The sequence below is a fragment of the Pelecanus crispus genome, chromosome 1 (genome assembly GCF_030463565.1).
Source record: "Pelecanus crispus isolate bPelCri1 chromosome 1, bPelCri1.pri, whole genome shotgun sequence".
Taxonomy (NCBI): Eukaryota; Metazoa; Chordata; class Aves; order Pelecaniformes; family Pelecanidae; genus Pelecanus; species Pelecanus crispus.
In genome coordinates this window covers 93,768,497-93,780,730 of record NC_134643.1, presented here as the reverse complement: position 1 = coordinate 93,780,730, position 12,234 = coordinate 93,768,497, and the positions used below count along the sequence as shown (strand labels likewise).

General features: G+C 50.8%; 1 protein-coding gene across 2 annotated transcripts; it reads right to left on the bottom strand.

The window, feature by feature from the left end:
• Positions 1–525: 525 nt before the first annotated feature.
• On the bottom strand, positions 526–11,789 carry VTCN1 (V-set domain containing T cell activation inhibitor 1). 2 transcript variants are annotated; one of them, XM_075727806.1, is made up of 5 exons: positions 11,758–11,789; positions 6,802–6,866; positions 4,968–5,315; positions 1,308–1,586; positions 526–671 (listed from the first exon to the last, which is right to left on the bottom strand). In XM_075727806.1, the coding sequence occupies exons 1-5, from the start codon at positions 11,787–11,789 to the stop codon at positions 526–528; spliced, it is 870 nt and encodes a 289-aa protein (XP_075583921.1). The 2 variants fall into 2 exon arrangements, with proteins under 2 accessions (XP_075583921.1, XP_075583922.1); XM_075727807.1 differs by having other exon boundaries at positions 526–647.
• Between the last annotated feature and the right edge of the window lie 445 nt (positions 11,790–12,234).

The following is a 12,234-nucleotide window of genomic DNA, read 5'->3' as shown; positions in this document are numbered from 1 at the left end:
GTGCTATTTACTGAAGGTGCTGCACTGTGCAGGGGAGTTGTCTGAGCAAAGCAGGGCTTGTCCTGCAGCTAGGCCTCATGGGGAAGGAGAGGAAGAAGTCCACACTGCCTTGCGGCCATGAACTGTAGCCAGGGTTCAGCGAGTGCACAGAGCAGCAAGCAAGACCTCTGTCTTTTGGATCAGAGAGAAGGTTGAAGAGGGAAGGAAAAGAGAATGAGGGGACGAGTAAGAGATGACGGTCACCAGTGTAAGAGAAGAATCTCTAAAGTTGCAGAAAGTGATGGGAGAATCCAGCAGGGAGCCTATGGGAGGGACAATCCATGTGTCCCACCTAAAGCTGGGGTGGGGAAAAGACGGTCACAGGGCAAAGACACATCCTCCCATTCTGGCAGGCTTGAGATAGGTCTGCTGCTGTAACAAAACCCAGAAAGAGGGTCTCCATATACTGAGCATATATGCTAATGAGTTTCCCTTTCCAAGCTTACCTCCAGGTCCAGCAGGGTTTCTGATTGTTTTATAGAGGCTTTATATCAACAGCAGATACAGGAGAAGCAGAAGCATCCAGTGATAGGCTGGAAGAGAGGAGGACACTGACTCTGCGTTCAGGTTCACAAGCTGCAAGTTGGTCCCCCTTGTAATGCTGAAATCTGTAGCAGAAGAATAGTGAGAGGCTACCAGCAGGGAAGGCAAAATGAGTGTGTATATTTATTCCTCCCTATTTTTCTAAATATTGATGAAGATAAACTCTGCCTCTTGTGCTGGAGACCCACTGCTACAAAGCCCTTGCTGTAGAAGACCCTTCTCACGTAGAACAGGAAAAGATATCCAAGCTTTTTGGAAAGTTTTCTTTCCCGTGGATAAGGTGGCCTTTTAAATAATGGGGATGGGCTGGTGTCAGAGAGATTGTCATTAGTAACAGCTAAAGGGGCCTGCTGGTTTGGTACACAAAATGGTTCTAAAGAAAGTGTCAAAAGTTGAGGGTTTTGGTTGGTTCGTTCATTTTTGGTTAACAGTCAAAGGAATGCATTCTTTTGAAGTGTGTCTTTTCCTTCCTTCCTGTTCCCTGGCAGTTCTGTCCCTGTGCCAAGGGAGCAATCATTACCATGGAAAACATCTGAAATAGTGGGACGAAACACAGACCCTTTCCTTCATCCCAGGGACAGAGAGAGAGGTGCTTGGACTAGCCACAGATTTCAGTTCCTTCCTTGACTGACACGGGTGCTGCAGGAGCCCCCCGATGCACACAGGTGCACTGTTTAAACTCTTCTCCCCCATGCCTGTGGTCTCTGGGTGGTGTTAAACTATACCTGTCACTTTGATGTTGCCTGTAGCCTTAGCAATGTTGTTTTCAATCACGCAGGTATAGGTGGCGTTAGCAGTAATGTTGCGCAGAAATGAAATCACTTTCAGAGTGATATTTTCAGCATTCAGCTCGTAGCTGGTGTTGGCAACGCGAGGCAGGTACCCGCCGGCGTCGCTGTAGGCTGTCCAGCGCACGGCGGGTCGAGGGAACCAGCGTGGTGCTTCGCACTGCAACGTGTCCCCGCTGCTGCTGTTCTCTACATGGACCTTGGGGGTGCTGAAGGCTTTGGGAGGGAAAACAGGGAGAGCGTCAGAAAACAGAAAATGTCTAGGAACTGGGAGTGAAACACCCAACGGCATCTGCTGGTCAGTCCCAAGTATTTCTAGAGTTCTTGCTGCTCAGCATCACATGCAGCCAAACCAAACGCAGAGGCTCAGACTGAGGTCTGTATAGGTTGGGCCACAGGGGGATGACTACAGGGGATCTAAAGACTCCTAGGACAAGGCCATCCAGTTTGACAAGATCTGCTAAGTTCATGGCACAGCTTTAGTGTCTAATTCTGCAGTTATGAGCTGGGTCCCAGGCTCATGAACTAAGTGTTTCCCAAGAGCTCCTGGATGTCCAAGCTCCCAGAGGAGACTGGGCTCAGGACCTGGCTGGCCTGAGACTGCCCATGTCTGCTGAACGCCTGGCTTCCCCGGGCAGGAACTGCATCCCGCACAGCTCCACTCACCTCTGCTGAAGGCAGGTGGCTGAAAGGAGGCACCTGCTATTCCCAGCAGAGAGAGGCATGCCAAAACCGATTGCTGTTATCGGAGGCTGGGGGAAGGGGAAGACGACTCTCTGCTGACTGACAAGGGAGCCTGACCAACACCTACGGCTTCGTGATGTGACTCTGATGCTAAATGGGGCTGCAGCCAAGGGAAGCTCCATCTGCACTGGCTGAGGGCAGACTAAGTGTCCTGGTTTCAGCTGGGATAGAGTTAATTTTCTTCCTAGTAGCAGGCACAGTGCTGTGTTTTGGATTTAGTAGGAGAAGAATGTTGATAACACGCTGATGTTTTTAGTTGTTGCTAAGTACTGCTTATGCTAGTCAAGGACGTTTCAGCTTCCCAGGCTCTGCCAGGTGCACAAGAAGCTGGGAGGGGGCACAGCCAGAATAGTTGATCCAAACTGACCAAAGGGCTATTTCATACTACATGACGTCATGCTCAGTATATAAACTGGGGGAGGTTGGCCGGGGAGCAGCGATTGCTGCTCAGGGACTGTCTGGGTATCGGTCGGTGGGTGGTGAGCAATTGCATTGTGCATCACTTGCTTTGTATATTATTATTATTATTAATATCATTATTATATTGTTATTATTATCATCACTATTTTACTTTATTTCAATTATTAGACTGTTCTTCTCTCAACCCAGGAGTGTTTCTCACTCTTACTCCTCCAATTCTCTCCCCCATCCCATCGGGGTAGGGGGAGTGAGCGAGTGGCTGCGTGGTGCTTAGTTGCTGGCTGGGGCTGAACCACGACACTAAGGTGTGGCCTGAGCTGCAGGATTTATGCCAACATCCCTGGATTAAACAAAACATTTAAAGCCCATTGCAAACTCAGCTGTGTTGTAAAGCCAAGGCTGTCTCAAATAAAACTTTGTTAGTCTCACTCTCCTGGATAAACATAACTGTATATTCACTGTATTTCCCACATGCACATAGGTGAAGAGAAACAGCAGCTTTTTAGGAGAGCAGAGTTCACCGATTTCAATGGCCGTAAAACCTAATACAGCATTTCACGTGTTTAGTGCCTTTTCTATCTATCTAGGTAACCTTAAACATCAAATCAAACAACACAAAAGCAGGCAGATTCACAAGGTTTCAAGGAGGGGTAGGAGACCAAGTCCCCATGGGACTTAAGCGTGCCTCAGACATGAGCCAAAGCACTCCAGCCTTGCTGTTACCTGCTGTAGTCCCAAGCAGTTCTTCCACCCTTGCCATCGCAAGATAAGGGGCCTGTGAACGCAGCAGCCTTTTTTTCACTGCTTGGGAAAGTCCTTCATGTAGCAACAGGACAGAAAACACGCTTCCAATAAGAAATGGGAGGCTGTGTGAAATGATGCTGGCCAGATGTTCCTGTGACACCAAGTCTCATGTTGCCTTTCTGTCCCAAGATGGACTCCCCGTGAGTGACATGGGGAGGTGTCTGTGTCTCCAAGACATCTGTCACAAGCTTCTGCACAGAAGCTGGTGCCCACCTCCTGGTGCTTTGGCTCTGCTGGGCCAAAGGAGGAGACTGGAGGTGCAGAAAAGCAGCCTGTCTCATTCAAGAGCTCTGCTGGTTACTACTGTCCTGCCATGACTGACCTTTGCACAGAGGAACCCCCCCTGTGCTGCTGGTACATCTAGCCTCACCACATAAGCAGTCACCCGTGCTAAAACTGCATTTCCTTGACTTGGAGACATCTGACAGTTTTTCCTCTCCCAATTTGACCTGTTGGGCAGCAATGCCGGTCGCAGTGGTGAGGGAGAGGATGCAAAGACTGCAGTCTGCCGGAAACCCTGAAGTGGTTCATCCATCAGTCTCCAACACGAGGTGACTCATCTGTGGGGTCACTTGTTACTGCAGCCAAAGTCATCTCACTGGAAGAGTGTGAAGACCCTGGTGGTTTCCAGATCTCTCCTGGAGGACTGACTCTCCAACACTGGGAGAGCCGTGAAGATTTTTTTTCCTCCTTTCCAACAATTTTCTTGGCTACCTTAGAAACTTTCTCTGGAAGGTCATGGACCCACTCTACTGTGCCAAACCCTGAGTTCAAGGGATGTGCTGGGACCTCAGGGGTGCCAGCAAAAGCCAGCCAGAGAAACACTAAGACCAGCTACCTGTGCAGGCTCAATTATCCCCATCGTATAGTCAGTGTAACTCACCACAATTTCATTAAAAAGACCCAGAGGTGACAGAAATGGGTGAAAAGCTGCTGAGTTCAGTGGGAGCGTATTGCTTTGTGCCAGTGGTGAACATGATGGCCAAGGCCAGAGGGTTCAGAAGAATTGAGCACCCGCAAGTGAAAATTCAGCAATGTCTGTGTGTGTTTTAAGGTTGACTCATAATGAGATAAAGAATTAACTCTAGCAAATATGTAATACTTAAGATAACTATGATATAGGCAGTTTGTTGCTTTGATAGCCATTTTTAAAAACTGAATACATTAGAAAAACAGAAGAAAGATATTAAATAGGCTATAATTTTTACTATGCAGCACTTCTGGATGGAGATATATCTTAATCTAGAGAGAAAAAGCTATCATTTTATCTTTAACAGGTATAAATTCTGAATCTTTGTAAGATCAATTAGCTACTCCCATTCTTAGGGGCTCTTTGTAGTCAAGTATTTGGTAGACTACATGTGGTTAAACAGAAGAAAAAAGACAACTGAGCGCATTAAAATAATCTTTTCTGGAATGAGGATGTGGAAAGAGTGGGTAAGGCCATAAACACCTCTGGAAAAGCCAAAAATACCCCAGTCCTAATCAGGGGTGCAGGGCTCAACAGTGGCTGCTGGAGGAGCAGGTGCCACTCACACAGACTCTAGCGCTGGTGTAACCATGGGTAGGTCTGACCAAGCCACGTTAGTCTGTGTTTTGCAGCAGGATTTTCTTTCTTGTACCCCTCACCTCCTGTCCTGTACTGCAACACTGCTGCTCCGCTGCCTCTGGCTGTGGTGACGGAGCACCAGTAGGTGCCGGCATCGGAGAGCTGCACATCCCTCAGCTCCAGGGAAGCGTTGCCGCCAATCACCTGGTCTGCGAACACCGCCGTGCGGCCCTGAAACGACGCGTCTTGCTCTTGCAGGTGGTCCTTCCCACCTTTAAACTCGTGAACCAGCCCGGCTACTCCCGTCTTGGCCCACCGGATCACTATGCTGCCCATCTGGATGTCGGGCTCGAAAGTGCAGCCCAGGATGCCACGCTGGCCAATGTTCCCGGAAGACGTCAGCGCTGTCACGCTGATGGAGCGTTTTTCTGCAAGAAGAAAGGAAGGCGGCAGGAGAAAGGCAAGGTGATGGGCGCGGAGAAAGGCCAGACTGCCCTGCAGCGGTCATGCACCAACCCCGAGGGTGAACGGGCACTGGAACATCACAAGGACACCGGTAGCAGCTACCAGTGTGGCTAGCAGAGGTGAACTCCCGTGGCTTATGTACCAAGATAAAGCACAGGAGCATTTCTTTAGCAGGCAGTCTGCTTCAAAAAGTAGCTCGTCTTATTTGTTTGAGAAGAATTTGCATGGTGTTTTCTTGCTTACTTATATGTATCAGGGATTTTTCTTTTTGCAGTTGCCAGAAGAGTGTGATTTTTGTGTCTTTTCTTAGTTGGGACCTCCCTTTATGCAATATAAATGTGATTGCAAGGCGTAATGCTGGCAGAGAAATAAGAGGCTGCTCTTTCACCCTTACTGGAATCCAGACTGCTTTCTTTCATTTAAGAAAAATCAGCATTTCCCTTCCCTGGGGACACAGATCATTTGTCAAGTCAAATCCTAACTAGCAAGCTTGAGAATTAGCTCCTTCCCAGAGCCAGGCCCTCTTTTCTGCTCTTTTCTGAGCAGCCCTTCCCTAACTGCCCCAAGGAGGCTGCATTTTGGCCAACACCAAAGCAACACATTTTTGTCATCTCTGAGGGAGCAGGGGAATGTGCCCCATCTGGCAGATGCTGCCCAACTTCACAGTAAATCCCATCATCTCCTCCTGCCTGTGAGAAGGAGCACAGTACATGCAGGACTTTCTGTACGTGCAGGTTTAGGGCTCCAAGCCCAAGGAAATTTCAGCTAACACAGCACTACATTTCCAGCAGCAGAGGTTGTGCTACACTTATTGACCCCTTGTCTCAGCTGGCTTCCCACGGGCCAACAGATGGAGTTGAACGTTTCAGTTGCTAACACCAGAAAACTAAAAAAAAAACAACCAAATTAAAAAAAGCCTTAATTTCTGCTGTGAAAGCATAGGTTAGGCATTCACATCCTGGGGCAAAACAGAGCTGACCCATAGCGCCGGGGCTCATATGTGCACAGCCGTTGCTGCAGCCTGGGGCCGGCCCTCTAACAAATTTTCACAGAAATTAAGAGTCGACACAGATTTCCTCACTCAGCTCTGAGTGCCAAGTGCTGGTGTCTTCTAACCCACCCTGAGCACGTATGTGTATGTGTAAATCTCTGCATTATTTAAAACCTAAAAGAGCTCACAGTCTCCAAGGAGAGTACAGCTCCTTGTGGTTTAATGCCATGGAATGATACCTTGCTGAGAAAGGCCAGAACTGAAATCGCCTGTGCAGCCTTAACTCAGCGATCTGGTACACAAGCTTTATAAAGCGAGCCTTCGTGAAAGGGTCATAGGTGGCATTTCCACACAAGATCACTCCTCAGCCCATGCACAGGGTGGAGACATGGAGGTAGCGGCAGGGCAAAAGTTCATCACCCCACTGGTAACAGCAAGAAATCTGAGAAGTCACATACCTGAGACACCAAACCCGATGATCAGGGCAATCACTGCAGCCAGGATGATAATGACCGTAGTCATGCTATTTGGGGAAAAAAGAAAGGACAATGTTACCGTGCAGCCCACCTCCTTTCACACCCTATGCCTACGGTGCCCGTTTGCAGAGCTGCTGGCAGGAAGGAGGTCAAGGCAGGTCAGCCACAGACCTAGACCAAGGTGGACCAGTGAAGCACATGACTACGGTAGTGATGAACATCAGGGTGAGCACTCGTCATCAAAGGTGGGGGACCATGTGGCGGGGGGGAGAGGAGACCCAGGTTTTGCCTTTGGAAGGAGGCAGCCGGTCCCAGTGGAGGATGCTCCTCTCTGCATCCTCTGGTGCAGAAGCGAGCCGGGCAGTCCCTGCTGGCACTTGTGAGAGACCAGTTGCCCAGGGAGGTGAGCAGAACACTGAGACAGGCCTGTGACCCCAGGAGAGACCCGGTACGAGCCAGGCAGTGGGCAGGAGGAGGCTGGAAACAGGGTCAGGTCCGTGAGCTAGCTGGTTTGGGGATGCCCCGTGCACAGATGGGTAAGTGGCTGTCAAATGAGAAGCTGAGGAGGAGAAGACCACTTGCCAAGCCACACCGGCAGAGCAGCACTGGCAGAGGAGGCAACAGGCAGCACGGCATGGAACAGCACAGCCTGAGCCTTGCTGAGCACAAACCATCTCCAGCACAGCCCTGGCTCGGACAGACCTGTAAGCATGGCTTGGTGCAGGTTCCCACCACAGCCGGTGGGGCTGTCACACGTGGTCCTGGGTACATTGTCACATGGACTGGGGGTTGTGGCAGCAACCTCAGCTCCCCACTGGAGCAAGCCCTGAAGCACATCCCCACAAAACCCCACAGGTATATCCCAGGGCAAGCAGCTCATGCCCATCAGTCTCACAGGCTTGCTGGGCTCAGCCCGGCTCAGGACTGCCAGAGGAGAAACCCAGAGAGCCACAGAAGGTCCTTACAGGGGACTTTCCCTCTTCCCCAAGTCTGGCAGGGTGCTGGAGGGAGCTGTGCTGCAGGAGGCACAGGCACCGGCCATGGCCACCGCACCAGCATTCGGGGCTGCCAGCCCAAGGCCTGTTTTGCCCCACTGTACACAGAAACTCCCCAGCTGCCTCTTCCCATCTCATCCCCAGGCAGGACCAGGCTGTGAGATGTCACAGGCCTCCTGCCCACACAAAAATAGCTGCTTGGCTTCAGCTGCGTTCACCAGCTTGCCACACACCCTTTCCCAGCACATTGGGCAGCCTCCTGCATGAGAGCGCATCGGCGTCCGTACATCCGCATGACTCCTCCCATCGTTAATGTGTGCCTGCGTCAGTTACTTGCACAATTGCACCTCAATCACTGCAGATTCCAGGATTATAGGGCCGATATGGAGCTCTAGGGAGTTGCACCATGTGAACAAGCCCCTTCTGCAGGGAGCAGCTGGGATGGGAGAAAGGGAAGATGGGCTGAAAGAGGGGATGGAGAGGAGGGGAGACATTGCAGAAGGCTTGCTTGTCCTCCCACTGCCTCCCTTCCATCCTCATCCTTAAAGCCAGCGGAAAGTTGTCTGAGAGACCCCTGTCTGCACATGCCAGCATGCTCAGGATAAGGGTTCAGAACTATGTGTTTCATCACAGGTGTGCCATATGAGGTTCATATGAGTCCATACATACATTCACATCCGTACCAAGCCCTCCCTGCCTAGACGCCCTCAGAGCTGGGAGGTGTAACCAGTCTGGCTTCCTCCTTATTCTCACCAGCTTTCACTCACAACCAGGGTGTACAGCAGTTCTCCGCCTGCCCCACCCTCCTGGTGCCCCACAACTGCAGTCACAGCTGACCCCATCGGGGAGGAAAGCAGCAGATATCCTCCAGCCACAGGCATCGGGTAGCCGGGGACCCATCACCAGCCACTGCCTCCCCTGGGGGCCTGTGAGATGGGGACTTCGTTTGTTGGCTCATGCAGACCCTGCAGGGTGACAGCTCCCAGCGGAGACTTGTCACGTCCCACCGGGGCTCAACCCCAAGTCTCTCAGGGTCTCAGCCAGGCTCACTGTGGGACAACCCTGTGCTTTCCTATTCCAGGGCATATATGGAGTCTCTTGCATATGCTGAATAATATCTACCTCCCTGAGGAACTCCACCAATTTCTATGGAGCTGATCCCAGAGTGAGATAGTTTCTATAAACTCAGCCAAGGTTGCCATGATCAGCCTCAGCTCTCACGCCTGGGAAGCACGGGCTTACACCCACAGCACATATGCCTGGAGCAAGTGGCAGCCATGCTGTGACTCACCCTCACACCTCTAAAGTCCTCCTTCCCGAGAGTGGCCAGGGGAGAAACTGCTGGGACCTGAGGGATGCTGCCTGCAGTTTACAGAGGATTTCATTTATAAATGCTGGAGCGGGTATGGCAAGGGGACAAGCAGCCAGGATGCCCTCCTGTGCAGTCTCTGAATGCTTCAGGTGCCACCACACTTGCCCCTGGTCCTCGAAAGGACCCTCTGGCCTGAACACCACCTCTGCCCTAGCACTGTGCCAGGCAAAACCATCCTCAGCTTGCTCACAGACAAACACAAATCAGGACTAACAGGCCAGCACCAACGCTTTTGTCCCCCACTGGTGCCACCTGCTCCTGTATCTGCAAAGCCTTGCCAGCTTTGCATCCAGACAGGTGCTTCCCACCCCTGGTTCAAGGCAGCAGCAGCGCTGACAGAAAAAGCCGCTCCCTTGTTACAGGAGGGGGATAGCAATTTTGGGTACATGGATACCACTGCCCACTTCAACACCCCTTGCCAGGGACAAGGGGAAATCAGGCCCTCTGGAGTTTCCTCCACAGCAACTGCGAGATCCAAGAATCACAAGGGCCTTAAAAATATTTGCCTATGAGCCCCCCGGGGTGTATTGAGTCCATCTGGAACGCAGGGTGAACAAACAAGAGGAAGCTGGCAACCCGGCCACATGCTGACAGTAGTTGTGTTTCGCAACAGTCCAGTCCTGCAGTTCAAGCGAAAAGCAATTTTCTGTGCATCGGCACCCAGCGTTTCTGCACAAGTCAGAGCCCTGACGCCGCCCTCGGATCCCGGTGGCACTTTGGCAGCCTGTGGCATGCCGCTCTACACTTCCTACCTTCTTTTCCCTGGTCCCACTCATGATCAGCCAAACGGGGTTTTGCCTGCAGCTCTGGGCAGCCTGAATGCTGCTGAGCACAGGGGACAGAGAGGCTTGCAGCTCCGCCATGACAGGCGGCAGGAGCTTAATCTTCCTGATCTCTAGCTCCACGCAGAGTAGGCTTTCCCTTGGGAATGGGCTTAGAGGTGCAAGGATCAAAAAACCTGGAAGATTAAGAGATTGAAGGTCCCCTGCCTTCCTCCTTATATCAAAGCTTACTGTGGAAAAGAAATAGCATGGCAGGGGTAACCCAAAAGGAAGGGTTTTCCATTCCAATGAGTAGTTATTGATTGCAGAGCTCAACTTTTCTCAGCGCTTCAGTTTTATTTTTTGAGTTGTTTTGTTTTGTTTTTTCCTGAAATCAATAGAAACCTCCCACTGTTCCTCTGAAGCTTCCTGGAAAAGTCACCCCTCTCTCTGGGCTATTTCTGCATTTCAAGATTAGCCTGAAGAGGCCAACGGCCTTGAAGAAGCCTGCTGCTTCCAGTAACCTGCTGCTGTCTGGCTGTGTGCAGCTGCCCAGGGTGGGCAGAGGCGCTGGCAGAGCTGGAGGGTGGTTCTCAGAGCAGCAAGGGGTAGGCATTCGTTTTTCCACATGCAGCAGTTATTGTATTTCCCTGACAAAAAACAGCTGGGCTGCCTGTTGAGAATAACAGAGCTGGTATGTATTCCAGATGCCTGAGGAATACGATGCCCGATGGATGTTTACACCGTGTTACGTTATGTGTACTAGTGATGTCACTTTTGTCACTGAAAAGGTGCAGATAATATTACAATTTAGTTCTTCCTTGATGCTCCATGTGAGAAGGCTGGAGCACGGCTCATGCGTGAGAGGTCTCTTCTGTTCACAAGTGGACTGTCCTTCTCCCTGCTGCTGTTCAGCTTAGGTGGGATGGATACTTGTAACAGCTGAAACCTTTTTGACAGAAGAAATGCAAGCAAGGATGTCTCACATACCTTGCTGGAGCCTTTGCCTCCATCCATCCAGCCTGGAAGAGCCCATACCTGGGATGAAGAGACGTGGATTGTTGGTGGCTCTGTTCAAGCAGTCAGGTTTAGATGCCAGCCTGGTCCATGTTCATCAGAGGCTGAAGTAAGTTTGCCAACTAATTTAGCCATCTGGCAGGGGTTATTTTCAACTAATCAGGAGATAAGGATATGAGGTATATATTTTTATGGCCTTCCCCACAATACTTCTTTTTCTGACTGTAGTTCACCAAGACTTGGTCAATAGCTCCAAAGGAAACAGGCTCATTGAAACAAGAGGCGCAAACCAGCTTGCACATCTTCCCAGCTCTTACTCCTGGCCCACACAGCAAGGAAACTTGCCGTAGGACAGCGTTTGCCTTTCTGCCCACAGCACACCAATGCCTGAGGGCCAGCAGAAGGAACACGGAGCCTTCCTCAAGTCATTGATACCCCAACCTACAACAGCAGGAACACAGAACCTTTCTCGAGCCATTGATACCCTGACCTACCACACAGCATTCAAACCTGAGGTAGCGTATTCCAGCCATGCACAGTTTCTAGGGCACACATCTCCATCCTGGCTACAGTTGATGACCTGCACATAGGTGTCTGACTGCTAATGGCCTTATGGATTGTATAAAAGAAGCTGTACCAGTATTTAAGTAGCCTGGGTGAGTGCAGTATAGAGTGGAGCTGCAAAGAACTGCTGTCTTGAAAGCTCCTGGCAGCAGGGTGATACAGCTGAGGCCTCTGGAAAATGCAATTCCCTCCCTCCTCTCTCCCAAAGCAGATGCAGATAATACCATACCTCCAGAAAATGACCTGGCCTTGGGATGCCATGGTCACGGCACCTACGAAGACAAGCCAAACACCAGGTGCCCAAAGGTCCCACACTGTTCAGCACAGCCCCTGTCCTTCGCATGATATATTCTCCTGGGCTGTCCTCCTTAAATAACTGAACTCAGCTAAGGAGTGGTGAGCCCAAGCAGTGAACTCAGGAATGAGGAAGCAGTGAGCATCTCAGCTCCCCCCACCAGGCCAGTCAAAAGCAGGGAGGCCTGGTTAGTCACTGGGGCAACAGGAGAGACCTCCTACACCATCCATTAAAGGAACATGTCTAATTTAAAACAAAAAATAACACAGCTCATGGTTTGATAGCCAGCTAATCCTGGGGGCAGAGTGCAGCAGTCTCCCATGTAGATCCACAGCTCACTCATGACTGGTGGGTTGTGTGATATCCAGGACTAGCTCAGATCTCCTTGCTAAAATCTCCAGTCATGCTGTT

Bases quoted from the DNA above. Each gene is read 5' to 3' on its own strand.
- VTCN1 (XM_075727806.1), bottom strand. From the start codon at position 11,789: ATGGCATCCCAAGGCCAGGTCATTTTCTGGAG. The intron at 5,316-6,801 runs GTATGTGACTTC...TTCTTCTTGCAG, and splicing joins CATCGGGTTTGGTGTCTCAG to AAAAACGCTCCATCAGCGTG. The intron at 1,587-4,967 runs GTGAGGGGTACA...TCCCTCCCAAAG, and splicing joins GTTGCAGTACAGGACAGGAG to CCTTCAGCACCCCCAAGGTC.